General features: G+C 35.9%; 1 protein-coding gene across 5 annotated transcripts in view; it reads left to right on the forward strand.

Moving 5' to 3' along the window:
- Positions 1 to 23321, forward strand: part of LOC128985470 (ATP-binding cassette sub-family G member 1-like) — a 95569-nt gene that overhangs the window by 53710 nt on the left and 18538 nt on the right. For all 5 annotated transcript variants that reach the window (XM_054404976.1, XM_054404974.1, XM_054404972.1 and 2 more), the window contains 5 exons: positions 9908 to 10025; positions 15869 to 16058; positions 16697 to 16842; positions 18189 to 18427; positions 21886 to 21999. In XM_054404976.1, the coding sequence (XP_054260951.1) occupies positions 9908 to 10025; positions 15869 to 16058; positions 16697 to 16842; positions 18189 to 18427; positions 21886 to 21999 (807 nt within the window). The remainder of the gene's footprint in view (positions 1 to 9907; positions 10026 to 15868; positions 16059 to 16696; positions 16843 to 18188; positions 18428 to 21885; positions 22000 to 23321) is intronic.

A 23321-nucleotide genomic window follows, 5' to 3' on the forward strand; every position in this document is an offset into this window, starting at 1 on the left:
ATTGACCAAATGTTTGTTACTGAGGATGAATGGAACGTGTAATCTCCTTATCTTATTTAATCTCCTTATCTCAACCTGTTTTGAACAAAATCTCCGCAAGGCATAATGTCTCTTGATCTGCAGTTTGGCGACGGGGGTGCTGTATATGCAGGCATGACTATGCACTCAAATCATAGGCTACTCTTCGAATTAAAAATTCGCCTATCGTGTAACTTAATTGCTCAATCACTCTCCAAACCTGTCTCGGATCTCAACTAAACTACGTACGTCATAGGGTTGAATAATTCAGAATGTCCGCAAGTACTTCCTGCTACTATCCAGCATGTATGGCACGACCCTGTGTATAATACCCGATCTATAGGCTACTCATAGACCACTGAGGAAGTATAATCATAGGCTAAGATGTGGAGAGCGTCCAGTGGTGTTTTTAAATCCAAGGACACTCTTAAGCTTTTCGGCACATCTCTGACCATTTCCGCACGGCGGCGGTAAAAGTCAAGGCTAAGGATCAGACAGGAAATTCCTTATTGTGTTTTAGACTTTGGCGACTTTACAATCTTGAATGGGCGGATCGTGACTGACTTTTCAATGCTAAGCTATAGGTTTACTGACCTGGCTTAAGCTTACATTCATACAAGTACTGTAGTGGATATAGATTTGTGGACAGTTAAAAAGCTGAAATGTGTATGGTACTGTGAAACCATTTGTATATAATTGTATCAGTTGGTTGTAAATAATTAAAGGTTATTGGACAAAATTACATCGGTATAGAGATAATAAAATTTCACCTGTACTAACTCGATTTCTTGGTAACTTAATAATACTGTATTTAACGTGCACAGCGAATTGTGACTGAGGATCTCATAGTTCAGTAGTTGTATAACGTATAACAATATACAAATACAAGTTTCAAACAAAATTCATATTCGTTTTTTTTCTCTGATAGTTTAATGTAAATAAGTCGTAAATCTTCACTTTGTGCAATCCAATACATCTAAATACATCTATACATCTATACATCTATTGGTTTATATTGAAATACATGAATCCAAATGTATAAATGTATTTCCCACCATTTAGTCGAGAATTCGCATACTTATTTTAATTTTGTTGGTATATTTCCAGGAATCTAATATTTCATATTCCCCTCGTTTCCGGAATACCATTACCAAGAAACGTTGTAAACCAGTAAACGTTCGACATTAGAATATTTTATTATTACCTGCAATCTGTGATAGTAAAAACACTACCAGTACCATCCTTCATACCTTCATACCATCCGCATACTAGGAATGGGTCCAGTTTTTAGGATGAAATACTAATACTGTAACTTTATTTAACTTCCATCCAATACAGTAGTGCGATCACGTTAGTGCCAAGGGCTGTTCTGTTATATGGTTAGACAATGAAATTTTTTACAATGCCAAACTGAAGTTATTGTAACATTCGTTTTCTTTTTGTAGGCCCAGTAACATGTATATGTTAAGTGTGCAGATATGTCTTAGGGAGGCTATTAAATAGTAAACATTATAAAAGAAATAAATATTTGTATCGCGCTCTTTGACATATTAATTTAACCACAGACAATAGACCATAATTGGTCCGTAGTCTTTGATTTAACGTACTTCTATTATTGATTATTTACTGGCCACAACTGGTTCATATACCAAGGAATATAAATTTGAAATATAGAATCAATAATATAATTCCGTTAAACATACCTGTGTATAATAACTTGAATCAAATTTTAGGAGGAATAAATAATTTGTATTTATTTTGTGGCAATGATTTGTCTACATCTCATTAAGACATCTTAAAATTAAAACTAGAACTGTTTAAACTACAATTATATTTTGAGAGTTTCATAACTTTTTGCTGTAATTATTTCTAAAAAGGCGTTTAAAGTTCAATTTCTAAGAAGCCTTCATTCGTTTCTGTGACAAAAACGGATTATCATAATATGATTAACTCTCCGGAAGTGTCGTGAGAACCTTGACTAGGCTAGGCAAATGTTTCTGCCATCTCCAAAATGTTAAATTATGTATTTCCAAAACTAAAGTCCTTCAACTCGGTCATCAGATTACAAACTATTAGTAAATTAATATTCAAGGTAAGTAGTTTGGCCTTCAAAAGGCCTTCCTTCCAAATCCATTCTTTATTTTTGTAGCCGCCCACTTTCCAAACCCGTCATGAGTCAATATTCGGACATATAATTGGGAAATATGGTGGTAGAGATTTGGGTCGCAATGTTGCAAGTGGTGTTCGAGTAATAAGATTTCATATATGACTATTCGGAAAATTTTATTCAAAATTGCGTATGTGTTATTTCCAAGTTGATACAACTTTAAGGTATCTTCGACAAAAGGTTTCAAAACCAAATCATCCTAAAAAAACGTATAAATTGGAGAATGACAAATCTACCATTTCACAATCTGATTATGAGTTAGGCTTTCCGTGAAGCATTGAGCTTGAAAGCTTGAAGGTTACTCTAAATCATCGAAGTTTTTCCTTAAAATAACTAAATAATCAATTTAAACCAACCTCATACCACACATCTTAATTTTACGACTAGACCACGCTCTATTAACAGCGAAGAGGAAAACAACTCTTTATTTTATGATAACGAGTAAACAACGTACTTAAAAGTATTTGATGATGTAAATGATCTTGGCCTGTATTTGTACATTTACCTCATAGTACTACTCACACCGATGACTTATTCAAAAGGGGGAATATTGACGAGTAAATTGACTACGTATACAAGTTTATGAAACTAAAATTACAAAACTATTTGTAAATTTTAACTTTTTTATATAAAAAAAGGCCCACTTAACTCGGTGATTCATCATGATAATTATAGGCCTACAAAAATTAATCACCCGAAGAATAAAAATGAAGAGTAGTAGGTCTACTGTATAATTCATTTTGTGACTAATACTAATCGATAATTTAAAATTATCGTGTTTTAAATAAATTGTCATTTAAATGGCGGCCTCCAGTGTTAACACATTGGTTCAAACGTTCCCGGTAGTTGTCCATTACCTTTCGGGTCATGTCGGGTGAGATGGCTGCAACTTCATGCCTTATTCTTTCCTTCAGGGCTTCCAAACTTTGAGGACGATGTTCGTATACCTTAGACTTTCCATTTAAATGACATTTTATTTAAAACACGATAATTTTAAATTATCGATTATTAAAACGACATTTTATTTAAAGCACTATAATTTTATATTTTTTAAAATGGCATAATGTGTGTTTTTGGTTAATAGCAATAAAAATGTCATATCTTACTTGGTTTTGTTTTTATTAGCTTTCCTAATAGGGGAGTTCTTTCTGCCGCACCCTGTATTTTCTTCAAACGGTCCACTTAAAAATTTATGTGCGATTTATTTTGTCTCGTATATTTGAATAGTTGTTGAAGTTTGATTATTCACATGTATAAGCTTACTAAATTACAGATTCGAATTATGTATTATCAAAGGTATTATTGAGCGGAGCGAGCGAAGCGAGCGAAGCTCTTATACGTCGACTTTTATGCATTTCGTAATACGCAAACTCCTCCTAGACGGCTGAATCAATCGTTTTCAAATTTTGCATGGTGATAAAGACCATATCGGTGAGTGCCAACATCTATATGGCGTTAAAAAAGTCTCTCAGGAATCCGTAGAAAAATGAAACTGAAAATCACATTTTCTTAACATTAGTCTTATGGGTTGCTAGGTAACCATGTTGGCTGAATTAAATAACAAGTAAAAAGTAAACAAAAGATTTGAAGTTTTAGCATGTGTTCATAATAAGCCAACTACCCACAGTATACTAGGAAATTACAAATACAGTACAAAAGGAAAAACATCACTTGTTAATATTGAGCAAAGATTATACTTAAGATTACTCGATACATTGTAGTCAAGGGTAGCAGTGCGAAGTCTAGGATCTGTTTATGACGAATACATTAAGGTATCTGCAATCCTAAAATGCTATGGGAAGGGAAGGAAACAGGTCCGTGACGTAGGAAGTAGTGAAGGAAGTAGTAAAGGCAATCATAAAATGCTATGGGAATAGAGGGAAACAGGTCCGTGACGTAGGAAGTGATATGAAGGAAGTAGTAAATGCGAGCAGTCCGGAGTGTGGGGACTGTTTATGACGATAAGATTAGGGTATCTGCAATCCTAAAATGCTATGGGAAGGGAGGAAAACAGGTCCGCGACGTAGGAAGTGGTGAAGGAAGTAGTCAAGGCGAGTAGTCCGGAGTGCGGGAACTGTTTATGACGATTAGATTAAGGTATCTGCAATCTTTAAGTGCAATGGGAAGGGAGGGAAACAGGTCCGCGACGTAGGAAGTGGTGAAGGAAGTAGTCAAGGCGAGCTGTCCGGAGTGTTGGAACTATTATGACGATTAGATAAGGGTATGGGCAATCAAAAATGCTATGGGAAAGGGAGGGAAACAGGCCCGTGACGTAGGAAGTGGTAAAGGAAGTAGTCAAAGCGAGCTGTCCGGAGTGTGGGAACTGTTTATGACGATAAGATAAGCCTATCTGCAATCATAAAATGCTATGGGAGGGAGGAAAACAGGTCCGCGATGTGGGAAGTGGCGAAGGAAGTAGTAAAGGCGAGCTGTTCGGAGTGTGGGATCTGTTTATGACGATTAGATTCAGGTATCTGCAATCTTAAAATGCTATGGGAAGAGAGGGAAACAGATCCGCGACGTAGGAACAGGTGAAATAAGTAGTAAGGTGAGCAGTGTGGAGTGTGGGAACTGGAAACCGTTTGTAGCAGTTTTAATGTATCTGCAATGCTGAAATGCTATGAGAAGTAATGGAAGCATGCCCAAGACATAGGAAATTGTGAAAGAAGTAGTAAAGTCTAGCAGTACGGACAGTGGGGATGTTTGTTGCAATTAGATTAACGTATCTAAAATACTAAAATGCTATGGAAAGCGATGAATACAGGTCCACGACGTAAGTGGTGAAGGAAGTAGTAAAGGCTGGCAGTGCAGAGTGGGGGAACCGTTTGAGCAGATGGATAAGTGAATTTGTAATACTTAAATGCTATGAGAAAGGAAGGAAATAGGCCAATGACGTAGTAAATGGTGAAGGAAGTAGTAAGGCTAACAGCGCAGAGTGTGGGAACTGTCTTTGGCAATTACATTAATGTATCTGCAATCCTAAAATGCTATGGGAAGAGAGGGAAACAGGTCCACGACGTAGGGTGTGGTGAAGGAAGTAGTAAATGTGAGCAGTGTTGAGTTTGGGAATGGATTAATGTATCTGCAATGCTAAAATGCTACGGGAAGAGACTGTAGACTGTAATATGTTAAAAATGATTACGAAGCACAAATCGATACATATTTTCGATACATGCAATCGTTTACAATCGAAATTTACAACTGAGTTGACAACAGCTGATTTTTACTCCATAGAGGCTAAAAACGATTTTTACTCCCTAAATATTAAAAATGCTATACTTTAGACCCGCAGCGCATGCATGAAAAAATACTGTTTTGACTGCAGTAAGACAAAAACAATATAATATAAACCCTTGATGACTCCGCTCAATTTTGTGGATGCCTCTGCGAACGCCACCTAGTATATTGTGGTGGCATCTTCATGGACAACTTGACAGCTAGAACTGAGTGATATTGAAACTGCAATAATACATTCTCATGATATTGATTTCTTCCAACACTGGTACCCCGGTGCGACCTCGGGCTGACATTTGCCGTGTGGTAGGTTTGGTGGCCAGTGTGCCAGTTCCCAGTTCCTACCATACCATTAGGCAACAGGCAACCCAGAGTACCACACTCTGGCATGAGCTCCATCTGACACTGTGACTTTCTCTCCTCCTTTACAATCTATGACACAATAAACCGACTTGCTATGATTGTCCTCCTCACTAAGTCTTATAACTGATATCAGAGTATCTTGGCACAAGTTGAAACCCCCATTTGTTAAGTCGACATTCGTGGTTTTCATACTCGTTTGATTAACAATTATCGTTTGGATTTACGCTTAGGGAAATCTCCAACACTCAGATAGCTCATCTCAACTATAAGAGATGTATCTTTTTCAATTGATAGGTGGACATACAGCGTGTTAGACTCCAAACCACTGGGTTACGGAATCATCACATAGCAAGAAACCATAGAGAATCACTATGATCTGTCCCCAGTCCTTCAGGATAGCAGTATAGTGCCGTAACTTAGCCCCTAAAGTCCGTATGATTGAGCTACGTATGATTGAGCGGGACTAGTTCGGGCCTTTAACAATTGGCCAGTCCCGTGGTAGACCTTCGATCATGAGACAGGTCGGACAGGTCTCATCAAACAGAGTATATAGACTAACCGCGCACTATTAGTTTGATCTATTTTACTTTTTCCTCTGGCACATAGAAAGATTGCTTTTGACATGTTATCACCTGCCGTGTATGGAAGACACTTTTCTCTATGCCTATTTACTCTGGTTAATTGAATAACACAATTAGTTTACCAAGCAAATATAGGTTAAATATTGATTTCTCGACAGTAGCCTTGTTGCGCTTATTCACTCAATGACTTTGTATTCATTGTTTATCAGCAGACACTAATATTACTTAAACTTATTAGTGGTTTTTACTGTATAATAAATATACTGCGTTTAAATAAATAAATTAGTTATTTCTTACTCATAACCAGCTAAATTCAGTTAATATCTGTGCTATATCACAGTTAGAATTGATAATGAGGTAACTTAACAAACTATAAACAATGAATAACAAAATTCAATATTCCTATGTAATTATTTCAGTGGTGTTTGACAAAATAACATAACGTGAAACTATTCTATAGTTGAACATTCAGTCAAAATAAAATATAAATAATTTTAGGGATAGAAAACTACAAAAGTCGCCTACTAATCTCGCAATCGTTAAGGTCGTACGTGATTACCGCTTCTCGCAACGTAATTTGCGTGAAGACCCGCCAGCCCTGTAGTTAGTTGGCGAATAATTATATGTATTTTCTCGTCACAACTTTTCTTTTTTCAAACACACGTCTCCGGTCAACTTTCCGGCTTCAATTTGTAACAACTTTGCACACAAAGCACCAAATAATATTGGTTGCATCTGTAAAAAAATTTGCTTATAAAATATCGCCTGAAATTAATTGTAATTGTTGAGTAAGAGTTGGCAACACTGCAGTCAGCTGTTGCTGGATGCTCAGCTGTGGCGAAACGGCGGGAAGGCAGGAGAAAGTGGAGGGAAGGTGGCAAGTGTGTCAGATCAGCAGTCGCTGAAGCTTGAAATGCTGAAGCAATCATGTCGATGTATTCAGCCTAACGTTGAGCTTCTATACACAAATACATATAATGGTACTAACTTCGACACAGAGTTTATTTCAGGATCTTTCAGGTGTGCAAATAAAGGGTTTTCTATGGGGAACGGGACGATTGGCACACATTTTTGGATCTTCTGCCCATCCATGGCAGTATTGGCACAATCATTTGAGCGGGATAAGTAGGGTCAACTCGCCTGCTTGGAAAAGGCACGATTGGATTGGCACAACACTCGACCTGGTAGACGCCATCGAACGAGGGAAAACGGGAATTTTAAAATTCCCCATCAACTCTGCACGACAGTCATTTGCCGGTTATATCACGTATTTTCAAATGTTAGGTTATGTTAAGTTAGGTTAGGTCAGGTTGGTTAGGTTAGGTTAGTGTAGGTTTATTTGGATCCAGCTAGTGCAGTGACCGTAGCTGCAGATTTTTTGCGCAAACTTACACCTTGCTTACTCCAATAAGCACCACATCAAGGAATTTGTGGGACAAAATAATTTCCATTTTCCCACATTCTGGCAGCCTGGCTGCTACTTCCTTGCCGGGCTGTTGTGCCAATAGTGCCTTTCCGGACCTTTCAGGCTGACCCTTCTTAATCCCCTCTAATGATTGTGTCAGTGGTGCTATTCCAAATTGGCTAAAAATGTGTGCCAATCGTTGTACGGCCTTTCTATGATACTTTGAAGTTACGATAGGGTTGTCACACCCCTTTGTGTTTTATTTTTTGGTCATAAAACTATTAATTGAATGCTGTTCGATGTAATGTTTATAGTAAAAATTTTGCATAATGCCTAATACCTTAGCATAACGATGTAGACTTTTCCTACCACTTTTAACACTTGAAATTATTATAATCACTGTTTTTTTTTTCAAGCAATATAAAAAGTTGTCCCAACTAATAAAAAAAAATAAAATAAAAATAAAAAAAAACCTACCGCTAACATTTTCATATAACTGTTTTGACAAAAAACAACAATTTTTGTTAGGTTGCCTTTTTTGTCAGTTGCCTTTTGTTGTTTATGTTTTAGTAGTAACTGCATAATGAGAAATTACATATGACTAAAATCGTAGCTTAATTGTAAACAATTGATTCAGAAACTTAATAAAACTATGAATTGTAAAATTTGTCACAATTTTTATTCGTTCAGCCCTAAAATGAACTTCATTGGTAGATTATGGAAAAGTCGTAACTACTGTATATCACATAGTATATCACAGTACTCCCTGGTACATTTAGCCATAGATTAAAGAAGTAGACAAATATACTCCTTCGAATCGGAATTATGTTGTCTTATATTTCTAGATTACAAATTAGTACTACTCCTATATTGAGATACTCGTCTATAGCTGAATAGAGCAATCTTTACTGTGAACAGCTTTTGGAGCTTTCCTGGTTTAGATTTCAATTAATGCAATTCAATTGACATGTTTAATACTTAATTGATCACTATGTAAAAACATTAGTGCAATATTTGTCCTTACTCCTTAAGGTAAGACTTTTTTCAATTTTTGTGGAAATTATTCAGATCAATGTTAAAACAAAAGAGAAAAACGTCTTAAGTAGTTCTGAAGCTCACTCGAATATCATGTAGCACCTGAATAAAAGGCCAAGTTAAACAATGTATTGCATTTCCTGTTTACATACCGTGTTTAATAGTCCTACTATCATAGTTTATGTCCAACATACAGTCCGTTATGTGGTATATCAAATCAAGGACTTCTCCATCACAGACGCGTTGTAAGGCCAGCCGTAGGAATAATCACAGTTCCCTGGTTTACAATATTTAGAATATTCAAATATGTAAAGGAGCTTGTATCTGACCGCTGTACATAACTATGCCCAACCTTAATTGTTGAGTTCATTATACAGTTCGAAATCTTTCGTTATTCAACCGGTTTTGAAGAACCTGAGACCATCGTTCATGGATGTTGTCATACAATTACCTACCTAAATGTCGGCTTTATACTTTGAAACTGATAATAACACGCAAAAAAACTTTGCTTTATCTTGTCTGTACTAACTAGTATTTACTTTTCCGTAGTCCAAGTTTTCAACCTAAAAGCACAAAAATGAAAGTTCGTAGCGTAGACAGACGAGATCACGAATAGTGTTCGCGTTAAAGATTGACTGGCTGTATATAATGTTAAATCCCGTTACAAAATTATCGTTTACATCTTGAATGCCACCTATGATGTTTAACTATTTGTATACATTAATGAGATATTAAAAGAATGATTTATGTTTTCGCAAAATTGGTGCATGACGATACTGAATAGTGAAAATAAATAGTGAATCAACTAAATATTCGTCGGTAATAACCAAGAATGTTTCGTAAGACCATTGATTATACTACCTACAGATAAATCTTTATAAACATCCCCCTGCTTGAAGCTTAAGTAAGAAAGTGAATTATCGAGACACAATTTGTAGGGAAATTGTAATATGTGATTTGTACGGCTTTGCTGCACCGCTATTCCGTACTGGCTTCGAATGCAGCATAGTACCACTGTGGTGCGCACTAGTTCACAAAAAATATTGTTGTGTGTTTTTTGTTGTTTTATGTTTATTGTTGTTAATTATTTATTCATTTTTGCAGGCCACCAGAGGATTCTCAAGGGTATAAATGGCATCTTCAAGTCCGGCGAGCTCACGGCCATCATGGGGCCCTCAGGAGCTGGGAAAAGTACACTCATGAACATCCTTGTGGGCTACACGTAAGTGAAGCAAGTTCAAAGTTACTTAATACATGCAGCAATGTAACTATTTAAGTTAATTAAGTGAAGCTGCTGATCGCTGGTCATCACAAATTTCACTAATCGCATCACAGAAGTTATTCTGTTATAGTATGAGAGAGGTTTGCACATATATAAAGGTTTTGCTTATTGAACGGTACGTGTCATTTGGGATGGCTGCATATCAAACATATCCCGTTATATATCTCGCATCTTGTTGAACGTCAAGTCAATATTAAGGTATGTTTAGCTCAGACAGATGGAAATTTGGCGTTTGCTATTTCTTTCTTACAATTTCACAGAATTGATGAACGATTTATCAAATTTAACCATCCATACATAAAAATCCTCTGCCACATGGCATTTTAATTTTAAAATAAATCAAATTTTGTTTAAAATCCTAAATTAAGATAACACAGTCGACAATTTGAGTCGACACCAGCGCTCTTTAACCACAACCTCCTTCTGGGCATCTAACACACTCCCAGACAGGGTTTGGATTTCGATGAGAAGTATTCTTAGTATCCAATGCTAGTGGTTTCATGTAAGCTATTCGCTATTGTTAAGAATATTCCCCATTGGTAACAACCTATTACTTTTGATGGACGTTTAATTGAATGTACTTGGCAAAGAGGCTCTTGCCACCATAAATTAGTTAGCAGTATGGTCGCCTTTGGGGATTATGTTTTCAAATGATTCTAGATATGCTTTTTTGCAATGTTTTCCTCGTCCAAATGTAACTGAACCCGACCAGGAAATAACGCAGAAGGCGTGGCAATCCGTTCGGCATCTGGTTCCGTTGCTATAGAAACACATTGAACCCTTGTACCTTATTGGTCGAAGTTTGGTTCCGTTGCTATGGAAACGCACTAGAGAAACAGATCGAGATCAGCTTACTTTATAAGCTGTACAGTCAATTTTTATTTTGAATTCCATGGTTAACCAGAAAATGGCAATCCACGGGTCTTCCATTGGTAGCCTTTTTTCTTAGCCTATATCTAATAGTTTTCAAATTTAAAACAAATCCTAAATATGAGGCTAATAAAAGAGATGGATGGTGTTTGTTTGGTAAAACTAGACTGTAAAAGGAATTAGAGAAATTTATTACGGCATTCCCTGAATTTATCAACCTCAATCTCGGCCTATAAGGTGCCAAATTATCTTTATTGCCTCGTCCACTTTATATCTTCTACTTTATAAACAAGTCTAAACATTTCCAAGGTTGACTTGCGAAAACACCCGACCCGGGTTTGCAAAAATCGACAGGAAAAGTGTTATTTTGATTAGCATCGCCTGTGAACCGTATCAGTCGAATCTCCCCTTGAAAGCGAACTGCCGAATTGAAGGCGAATCTTGATCAAATTAATTGAGCTTTCAACGCAGCCTAAGGATTAAGGATATTCAGTAATATCGTACTGTTTATTCTACTACTAAGTGGGATTTTATGGGGGCAACTACTTAGTATCCAAGCGAGATAGATAAATGTGACGATGATTCATTTATCTACTTCTTATCCAATACACAATTCATTATCTGAAAAGGACATAAGTCAGACTAGCAGTGTTTTAAACCAAAATATGAATGGAAGATAGAAGCTGAGTTGATACTGTAAGGAACTTTTTGTTTTGTTAGGTACTGAATAAGCAAGTACTTCATTACTAAACTTCGCCAGCCAGTACTTTGACTTCGTCATCTTTGTTACTTCATCAGCTGTTTCGCCAGGACTTTAAAAATCAAGGAAAAGTTGATTCAGCAGGATTGGTTTCTAGACTCGATTCTGTCACGATTTTCCGTTTTCATTTTGGAACGCCGTATGAAAAAACGTCATTCCCGGCCATTACGAAAGTCACCACATTTAGTAACAATAACATACGTACGTAATTCTGAACAATATAAAAATAAACAGCATGTATGATTTAATGATCTCTTACAACATAACATCGCACTAATAGGTCACTTATCGCATTATAACTTAGTTGATGCAATTATAATTAATTGCTTTTTCTATGCCAGGTGTTTTTTTCCTAGACAAGGACATACCACAGAATCAGGTGTGACCCTGAACAGAGTTGAATTCCTGTTCCGAACAGAGGGCGTTGGTTGTGTTATGTTGAATGAGTCCACGAAGATAGAAAACGTGACTTTCATGTTGTAGACGAAAGACGAACGTTACAGGGACGGTTTGTACGTAGAGGGAATATTCTTCATCCAAGGCAGAGGAGGTCTTATTAATAGGTTTTCGAACAGTCTCACTGGACGCATAACCCACTGATACACTACGATCACGTCAATAAGAATAGGAAAGCTTTTAAGGATGCGCTCTACCTCAGCTCGGAAATCTCAGCTCGGGCTTCAGTAGCTATGTTGCGCCATTGAACAGCGCCGCGAGAAGCGCTTGCAGACGTTCACGGCAATTGTCTTTGTAAACTACCCATACATGCTAGTAGAAAACAATGAGTGGGGTTTTACAGAACAAAGAACAATCCATGCGACCTTGGTTTCAGAATTTTAAAGTAACAGTTCTGTAATTAGTTAAAGCAGTTTAAAATTGCCGATTTTCGTCTACATTGAAAGATGATTTTCAGGCTGTATATACGATATTAAACATATTACCACAACAATCTAGATAATTTAATCCTCTTCAAAATGCCACCCTAACTTTGGTTCTACGTTAAGTGTAGCCTTCGGAAACACTGTTGCCCCAAACCCTTGCGTTTACACAAAACGGCAGGGGTAGAGCGTACCCTTCTAACTCTCCTCTCTATGCATGTTGCTGGCAAAACACTATAAAAATATTATAATATTGGCCTTCTGTACCTTAAAATTTAGTATTACATTAAACTAGGTGAACCTGTGCGAATTCGCACGAATAATAAATTAGGATATCATAGCAACTTCGTTAGAAGTTGCGTTGTTGTGTCGACGTTGGTCTTGAGCTCGATCGTTGACTATATGCATTCTAAGTTCTTTTTGCTGTTCAGTAGGGGTATTTTGCAGGACGGAGCTCATCATGCTGAAAACTTGCGCGTATGGATTAATATCAAGTTGAGTCAGTGCTGCAAGAGCCATTAGCTTTGTTTAGCATTCTTTCTTGAACAGCGGTTTCGACGTCCGTAGGTATAAATTTAGGCATATGTGGGATGCTCCCCTTCTGACGGTTGAAAGGTGACAATTGGGTGATAAATTGTGTCGTGCACCTTATACATGAAAGGCCCTCCACCGTTATGTTCTTCAATTTTAGCTCGAGTGCTGACCATTGCGAGCGCAGGAGTTGTACGATCTAATGTTCTCTTTGTAGTTTCTGCTCAAATGATTTGCTCCATTAAGTAGGCTCTTAATATAATAGATTTCTTGGTATGGTGGTAGATTCACTTTTCCTTTATGGCAGCAGGATGAAAATCCTTCGCCTCGTCCTCTTTGTTCTCCTTTAAAATGTAGTACACCACATTTCTGACATTTTAATGCCATCTCGCCAAGTGAATGCTGCTGAATTCTTGTTTTTGTCAGGGTAATTTTGTAAATACACGTTGCCACTAAAATTATAACTGTTCCAGCTCTTCGTCTGGGCTCCTTACGTTTTGCATTGCTTGCCGTATGTTGACTCGCCGTGTCCGACCGGCAATATTTCTTTGTCGTCGGGTCCTTGGCATGTTTAAACGAAAATATAATGTAAAACTTTTCTCCCGTCGTGTCCTATAGGTAACATTTCTTTGCCGGGTTTCTAATTGTTTTAAAAAACATGCAAAGTGTATACATTTCAAAACCAAACAAAACAGCTTGGATTTAACTTTTTTTAAACTAATGTATTGACATCTGTTTCAGAATATAATAACATTAAAATCAATCACAATGTTGTCCTTATGGAAGGAACTTTGAGGGCAGCCCACGCCCTTAAAAATATATATTTCGAAAATCTAAAGCCAGTTTGCACATCTACACACCTAGACGAACATTTTGGTACATAATATGTGGGGTTAAATCTTAAAATAAAAAAGCCTTATTGTTCACAAAGTTTCATGTCGCGTATTAAATATATAGATTTCATGCTAAGTAAAAAATACATGTAATTAACAATAATTTCTTCAAACCACTTACAAAAAATAATAATATGAGCATGAAATGTCACACTGGATTCTATTTTTTCGTGGCGTTAGCGAATTTGGACACGGTTTCGACATTTTTGCAAATCAGCTGACCAGCTCGGCCTGTAAAACTTTCACTGTTGCTCGGTTACTTGATCTTTCCTTGCAGAGTCTCGGTGATGCAATACTTGTCCGGCCCTGATAGCCTTTCGTAATTCTGGCGAATCCCTCTGTTAGCGAATTCTGCGGTGACCGTTAAACGCGATAAACAATGATTTATTGGATATCAACATCATACTTCATCCTCCAAACAACTGAGTAAGCCATGCCTTTCAAAATATATTACTGGTAGGCCTACCTATAATAAAAACCCTCTGTCTCAGCAGCAGTGGATTTGATGAAAAAAAAACGTCAAATAGCAAATTCTCCTCGGAAGTGTTTTAATTTGCTTCTAATTTTGGACAGCAAAAGAGAGAAAGCTAATCCACCTAATATTACATCAATATTAAATACAAATGAATAAACCCAACAAATAAACAAAACTTCAACAATCAAACATTATTGAGTTAATTAGATAACAAATTATATTGTTCCGGTCACTACAACCATAACAACCCTTTCGATTTAGGAAAATATAGTAAACAGAAATGGAAGAACGAAAAATGCCAGGACATCGTCTAATGACGCAATAATTGTAAGCATTCTAGGATCTAGTTTATTTGCGACACGGCCGGCGTTATAAGTTATTAATTAATTTGATTATTACAAGTTGAGTGCTAACTCACCAGACTTGATGGTGTTGTTTAGATTTTGCTCGTAACGGATGTCAGAAATGTCATGTTGCTAATGCTTCCCTTTCCTGACAGGAGTCAGGTAATTAAAATCAAAGCCTTGGCACAGGTCTGTGACTTGGCAGGAATTAAGATTGCCCAATTTCATCTTATATTTCATATATTTGAAGTTTTTGCTATGTTATCACACTTGATACCTACACTTCGTCCTCAACAAAAACGTTTTACTGTGATGAAAATTGAAGAAAGTGTGCTGGTGTCAACAAAATAATTTCTCTAATTTCTGGTTAAATAGTGTGTGCTTTACTTTCGTTATGCTACGTAACACAGCTTAAATAAGCTTAAGCTGATAAAAATGTTGATAAATCTTTCAAAGAACATTTATTCAATACCATTGACCTTTGGGTAACTGAGGTAGACATCCCACCTATGTGGTCCACTGGTCCAAGTGTTATAAAGCTTTTATCAAGTAGTTCACAGCTGACGAGTAACTGGTTGCTACTGTCTAGGAGGACTCTATTTCCACACTTAATTGTTGTTGCTGTGATAGTTGATACAAAAGATGCTACAGTGTGCTGTACTACAATAGAGTTTCCTTTCAGTTTGGCTCAGTTAAAAAGTCGACATATTCAACAGAAATCAGTAATTTACACCAGCACACTGCCATTGGCTAAATCCAACTAACTTCATTTTTATTCTAAAACTGGTGACAACTTTAAAATGGGAATTAAGCTGTAAGGATGGTCTAAACATGTTTTTTTATAAGTGTTTAAGATCATGAAAACGATAACACACTTTTTGGAAGTGTTAAAGAGTATGACGATTAAAAGGGAGATTAAATTATCTTTTTTGTTGAGACAACTTAGTTTAAATTACCGTTACTATCAGTAAATACTCTCTGGAAATAGTACAAAGAAAACCATGCAATATTAATTCTAACCTCTGTCCGCAGGTCTGCAGGAGTGTCAGGTACTATCATGACCAACGGGCATCCACGGCAGATGAAGCTGTTCAACAAGCTGAGCTCCTACATCATGCAAGAGGACATGATCCAACCCAGTCTGACAGTGCGTGAGGCGATGATGGTGGCGGCTCATCTCAAACTGGGAGACGAACTGTCAACCGAGGACAAAGAACTGGCGGTAAGTGAAGAATGCATGCATGAGGCATCCACGGCTATCTTTTGAATGATGATAGTTTTGTGGCGTTTATTAAAGAATTTGTGATTTTACAAATTCCTGTGAATCCAAAGGTAAAATTTTATCTTATATGACTGGCATTGAAATTCATTAGAAGGAAATAATCATTAATTTTGTGACGATTCTGTAATGCTGTGTATGTTATTAAAATACAACAAGTAAAAAAGTTAGGAATATTTTAAAGTCAGTGGCTACATTTAAAACATGTTATGAAGAGTGTAGCACAAAATAAGCAAGGGAGTTTAAGCATGGATTAAAGGTCTATACCTACTCTTTAATCTGTGGTTTAAGTCAATTCTTCAATGCGGAATTGAAGATAATGAGGCAAAGTGACAAAGAATTTCAGATATTTCAATGGAAGGAATGACAACTGATATGGTAGGCTTTGTAAGGAGGACCTTACCCTCTTGTTAATAAATAGAGAACAAATGCCGTTATTCATACAAAGTATTCAACCTTCAGCTTCAGCAATTCTTCCAAATAAAAAAAATATCGTGGTGTTTTTTCACCTGCTGTTAATTACTAATTATAACCAACTTACAGCTTTGCCATGATAACAATTACAACTTGTGCCTATCTAGGTGGTGGAGATCCTAGATACCCTTGGACTGTCGCAGTGTGCAGAGACTTCCACAGAGAGATTGTCCGGGGGACAGAGGAAGAGAGTGTCAGTCGCTCTGGAGCTAGTCAACAACCCTCCGGTAATCTTCCTGGATGAGCCCACCACGTAAGTACCATTACCATACCTGTCTTCTGTTGTGTTATTTAAGAGGTTATATGGTAATTTTCCATAACAATTAGTAAAAAACCAAAGTTTTCACGAGAAATATATGATAGTTAAGTTAGTATCTAAAACATGTTTATACACAAATTCATCGAAAACTGGAAAATAAAAAAAAATTAAAATCATACAGGGTTTGGGTATTTTTTTATAGCCAAAGTCAACGCTTTAAATTACAAAACCTTTGTTCATCTAACAATAATGAGGATCTCCTGACAGTTTGCCAGTTATTGAGACAGCTCAAGTGATTGTGTTTGTATTATAGCCTGAAGAAACTTTCAAGTTCAAAACCCATTGAGAGATGACAAAAGTCCTCTCCTTGCCAGTCAGAGGTTCCATGTCTGATGTAGTTCCCAATTCATTGTACTTTAAGTGTGCTCTCTTAACAAGAATCTAAAAACTATATTGTTGGATTTTAGTGGACGTGTGATTACTTTACCTACTATTCTTCCATAAATTTATGTTCCCTAATGACATTGCTTTAAGTATTTTAATTTTTAATCATACACCTTAGAGTAAGATTGATGTTGGTATTTAGTCAAGACGTAAGTATAAGATGCTGTCATATACAGGTAGTAATTTGTACTTGCCTCTATTCATTAGAGGTTAAAAAATAATTCATCCAAATAGATTTCAAGCCTTGACTTTGACACATGTAGACATTTCATCAAGCATTCCAACTGCCTCATTTTTCAAGTGTAATGAATTAAACCGGTGTAAATCTATCAGCTGTTGCCCTTGAAACATGTCAGGAATTCTAATCACTCACAGCTATTGGTTCAATATTTATAAATGGAAGTTAGTCAATCTTCTGTATAATTTATTCATTCTGGTTTAGCAATAGTCAGACGAAAACAAATAAAATAAAATAAAATCATAAGGGACCTTTTGTGCTTGCGCCACCATTAATCCTAATCCCGTTGTTTTAAATTGATTAGAGGTATATAATCCTCAGAAAATAAAACAAAAATCCTTTTATGTGTAATTATAGTTTATAATGTTGTATATATATATAAATATAGCCTATATATATACCTAAACGTAGCAATATGAATTGATTCACCGAGTTCAAAATAACAATCAGGCAACTAAAACAGTCAGCAAGTAATAAAAAATAATCTTTGAAACATTAAAGCAAACAATTTATTTACCAGAGCTTGTGACCATACATATACTAGACATGCCATTGCCATTCCCAAGCAAAACCTTAAATCTCTAGCTAAATTTTTATTCGACGATATACTTATGTAATAAGACTCGATTATTTTAACCTCAGTCAATTTGTTTTCCAGAGGTCTAGACATAGTGTCAATAAACAACTGTATTCAACTACTGAAGGATCTATCCAGACAAGGGCGTACCATCGTCTGCACCATCCACCAGCCCAGCGCCACCATGTTCCACATGTTTGACGTGGTCTACATGTTAGCTAGAGGGCAGTGTGTCTACCAGGGATCTAGTCATCAGCTGGTGCCGTTCCTTAGTCACTGTGGACTGCAATGCCCACCTACCTACAACCCGGCAGACTATAGTGAGTACAGTTGCGATCGGTTTTTTTAATACTTTTGCGACGCTCCTATGGGTAGTCTTGTCTAGCTTTAAGTGAATTTTTCTTCTATGAACAATATTAAGGGCGCGCTCTACCTCAGCTCGGATTTATCAATACGAAGTTGCTGAGCACCGATGCATTGAACAGCGCCAAGCAAGCCTTTCGAATCTGGGTGATTACATCGTTATTCTTAAAGTGTTTAATAAACTAACTGTAGATTCTTGTTTTTAAGAATCTAATGCACTTTTCCAGTTTTTTATTTTTTCTCAAAAAATTATTTGTTTGCGTTAAAACTTATGATAAAAAACGTGTATTTTAACATTTTTTTAATTATCAAAATTAAAAAAAAAACATCAAAACTACAATAATATTTATCAAAAAATATGACACCAAGATCTTTTTAATCGGTTTACAATTGGGGCTACAATCAGTAAGAACTAAACCCCTTGCATTTGTGCGCGCCAGACGGGTAGAGCGCAGCCTTAACAATCTAAAATTTAAACTTTTTCAATACACTACAAAGTCTGTAAATCATTCATTGGACATCTTGTTTTAATGAATAATTCATTAAAGACGTTACTGTTATATGCTTTTCCAGCTGCAACACATACTATTATTGGACAAGTACACTACATTCTCGAGATGCAATAATCATCGATCAACCTTGTAGATTACAAGATAGGTAGTTTGTAGTTTACAGAGAGCTTATCACAATTAATGGCTGTTTCCCTAACAATGCAAACTTGTCACTTGACCACATGAATGGGTCAAGGAAATTGAAAGTAGGTTGACTGCCCATTGCCCATTGTACTTTATCTGCAAATGTAAATCAGCTGGAGACATTAGCATAACCAGGCTCCTAATTGATCAGTGACAAGTTACACTGCGACAGAACAGATAAGGTTTTGGTTTTAAACCTCATTGAAGAATCTTTCTACAGCATCTTGATTGTTACTTTAGTGATTCGCGTCTGCATTTCTCAAAATACTGTATGTCCGTTTTAAGAAGTCATTTAAAGAAGCTCAAGTCGTGGATTATGTTCAGAAAAATCTGACAACAGTTTTTCCTACCATGGAAGCACATAAGCTTGAATATGTAGCACTCTGTTTCCATGTTTACAAAAACTCAAGGAACTGCCATTAAATCCCACAAGGAATTACACTTTTACGTTCATGTGATGTCTTGTACATTAAAGCGAGATAGTAAATTTAATCCAATCTCAAGTGTACCGTACTGTTCTAGTAACCAACCACGTGTAATTCAAAATATCCATTTGTCCAAATTACCAGTGTCAATTATTCTAATCTTCTAATTATTCTAGTATTTCTAATTATTCTAATAGTTCTAATTATTCTAAGTTAATTCATCCAATTGCAATAATGACTTTGTCAAATTTCTTCAAAAAGTAAAGCCGGTGACCAAAGAGTTCCACCTTCAGCCAATAGATAACCGGTCAGTGCTATCAATAGTAAGATTATTAAAAACCTCCCGATCCGAAGATATATTTGGTTTGTCAAATAATGTCGTAAAGGAAATCATCCCTTTCATTTTAGAACCATTAGTCTATCTCATAAACTTGTCTATTTTTTCAGGTACATTTCCCCATTGCCTAAAATTTTCTAAAACACACCCAATTCATAAAAAGGGGGACAGAACAGTTATTGATAATTTTAGACCAATTTCTCTGATTCCAATCTTTTCAAAGATAATTGAACATCATGTGAAATTTCAACTCTACAGTCATCTTGATAAGCACGAAATTCTGAGCCCATCTCAATTCGGTTTCAGACCTGGTTTTTCAACAATAAAGGCAGTTGACAAATTGATTTCTGAGGTATTGAAATCTTTTGAAGACAACAAATATCTTAACGTAGCTTTAATGGATCTCAGTAAAGCTTTCGATAGTACGTCACACCAAATTATTTTGCATAAATTAAAATTTTATGGAGTCCAAAAAAATGAGCTAAATTTCTTCAATACTTATCTATGTGGCAGATTCCAACAAGTGGTTGTTGGGCAGGACTCATCTGAGTTTGAGGAAACTGTAGCGGGAGTCCCTCAAGGGTCTGTGTTAGGACCTATTCTGTTTCTATTAATGATTAACGACTTACCGGTACCGAGTAACCTATCTTGCCAATCACTCTTATATGCCGATGATACCACTTTCTTTTCCTCAAGTAGTAGTTTTACTGAGTCTGAAGCCACGGTCAACAACGCAATTACTTTATCTTCTAATTGGTTTAATGCAAACTCTCTTACCTTAAATCATGAGAAAACTGAGCGGATTTGCTTTTCGCTAAAACACTTAGAAGGTTCAAATATCCCGTCAACAGTGAAACTTTTAGGCATACATTTGGATGCAAAGCTTACCTGGCAACGCCACACTACACATGTTGTGTCTAAGATCTCCCGAGTCTGCTTTTTGTTGAGAAGACTAAAGAGTTGCGTCTCGGATAGTATGCTCATTACTTCTTATTACAGTTTCTTCCACTCTCATCTTCTGTATGGAAACATTCTGTGGGGTAATAGCGCTGGAGCCAGAAAGGTTTTCTCATGGCAGAAAAAAGCACTGAGAATAATTTTTGAAATACCACGCAGAACGACCAGCAAACCTTTTTTTAGCAAACACAGAATAATGACTCTACCGTGTATATTTATTTTTCAAAATTTGCTATTTGTTAAAGAAAATCTTTCATCATTCACAAAACGTAATGAATTTCATAGTTATAATACTAGAACAAGTAACCACCTAGATATTCCAATAGTAAGATTATCAAAATCAACTAATAGTCACAAATTCCTCCAAATACAGCTCTTTAATAAGCTACCTGTATCGTTTCAAGAGCTTAGCTTTAATAAATTTAAAAATAAATTGACAGTTTGGCTTATTGACAGAAGTTTTTTTTTCAGTAAAAGAATCTTTAGGATACCAAATATCTAATATATAGTTCATTGTTTTTTTTCCTTTTCAACTCCTGTTGTAACTTATTTTCTTTCAACACGTCAATTGTGTAATCCATAGAAATTTTGTATTTATTTTGACGTTGTCTATTGTACTTTTGTTTGTATTTAATGACAATAAAGATATTCTTATTCTTATTCTTATTCTAATCTATAATTAAGACAAACCAACACAAAACAACTATTTGCAGAAGCATTGGCCCTCTTCTTATAAAATCAAATTCACCTCTCTAACCTAAGTTTGAGCGTCTTTGTCCAGATTGTGGCGTCAAGCTAACTGAGCTAACCCACTAGGCAATGCAAGGCAAAGGCAATACGATTCATTGTTAGGGTTTCTGTCTCACAGAAACAAGGCTAATCCTGGACCTGTGCTTCTCAAAAATGTTTTTAACATGATCTTTCCACCTAAGCGCAATGAAACAAGTTGTGTCCATAAGACAAAGGCAGTAAGCTTATGAATTTTGATTTTTTTGTTCCAGTTTTTGAAGTTCTCTCATTAGACGTAATCAATTTGATGACATCAGAAATACAAAATGGTAGAATTATAAAGCTGGACCCCCAGACTGCTTCAGAACCGCCTAGATCTAAGCTTTGTAAGTATTGTTTTGTAGCGCTGACATCAAACCATTTAAATGCAACAAAAACCAAACACAAAACTTCTTTTGACCAGTAACCATGAGATTTTACATAAGATGATTTCTATGATTTGTGTTCAATTTCTTTAAGCAAAAGTTGTTCACTGTTTTTCAGTATCCATTATTTATTTTATTGTTTGAAAATATTGTTAAAAAGCATCTATATGGTACTACAGTTTTAAATTCTTGTGTCTCTTCCTCTTCTGCCTTATATTTTGTAATGTTCTAATTTTGCTGTAGATACTTTAAAACAACCCATGTATTGCAGTGTTTTTTAATTTCTACTTTAATATTATAGAAATTTTTTTATTTCCGATAAATAGCGGCTCATGTGTTTATTTGTTTATTTATTTAAATGTGCCTATTGCATGGTGTTGTGCTTAACTTTAAAATGTCAAATGGACTTTGGATTACTGCTTCTGCTGTTCAACCATTCACAACTCATTGTCACTGTTTGCATTTATGGAGTTCTAACGATCTAGCACAATTCATTAGATTTACTGTCATTTTTCATGTTGTATTGGTTTGTTTGAATGTTTTTCACTTTATTGCACTTCTATGTTGTTTGACTTTGTTTGTTGTGTGTTACATGTCATTTGAGTCATCATTGTGTAATTGATATGAATCTTCTGCCTCTTTGGCGCCGCAGGAGAATCTACTTCTTGTTAAGGGGGTATTATTTTATCATTCAACGCTTTTATCTGTCAGCCATTCGTTAAATACAATTTTATGTTAACTGTTCTCTAAAGGAAACATCAGATTGTTTTTTTTTATGAAAAGTATAAATGTGTTCTGTACCGTTATTGGCTATATAATGTTTTATATCAGTTTCATTAAAATTAAAACTTCTTATCACCTACTACAATTAAATATTATTTGAAACAAATATGAAAAACAGCAGAATGCTAACAAAATCTTTAACGATAAATGCATAAAATAATCATTGGTACAACAATGGTATAGGTAAGTGAGCAAAGTTTAAAACAGAACCTTAATTGACCCTCGAGGAGGCGCTTACGGAAGATAGCTCCGCACATTGAGATTTTGTCCAAAAAAACTTCTTAAATGGAGTCTCCAGTCGTGTCCGGCTCTCTACTTGACACGCCACATTCCTCTACTTCTCTATTTCCCCAAAACAATTTTTACACCCACCCTCCCTTAGGTTAAATCGTAGATGCGAGTAAGTAAGTGCAGTTATGTTGCGGAGGTTTTCCCCATTTATATCACATAGGAGTTTTTGATTATACACTTTCCTAAAATATGATTATCCTGTTAAATGA

The sequence above is a fragment of the Macrosteles quadrilineatus genome, unplaced genomic scaffold (assembly GCF_028750875.1).
Source record: "Macrosteles quadrilineatus isolate MER2022 unplaced genomic scaffold, UCM_ALF_1.0 Scaffold_2__2_contigs__length_208266976, whole genome shotgun sequence".
NCBI lineage: Eukaryota > Metazoa > Arthropoda > Insecta > Hemiptera > Cicadellidae > Macrosteles > Macrosteles quadrilineatus.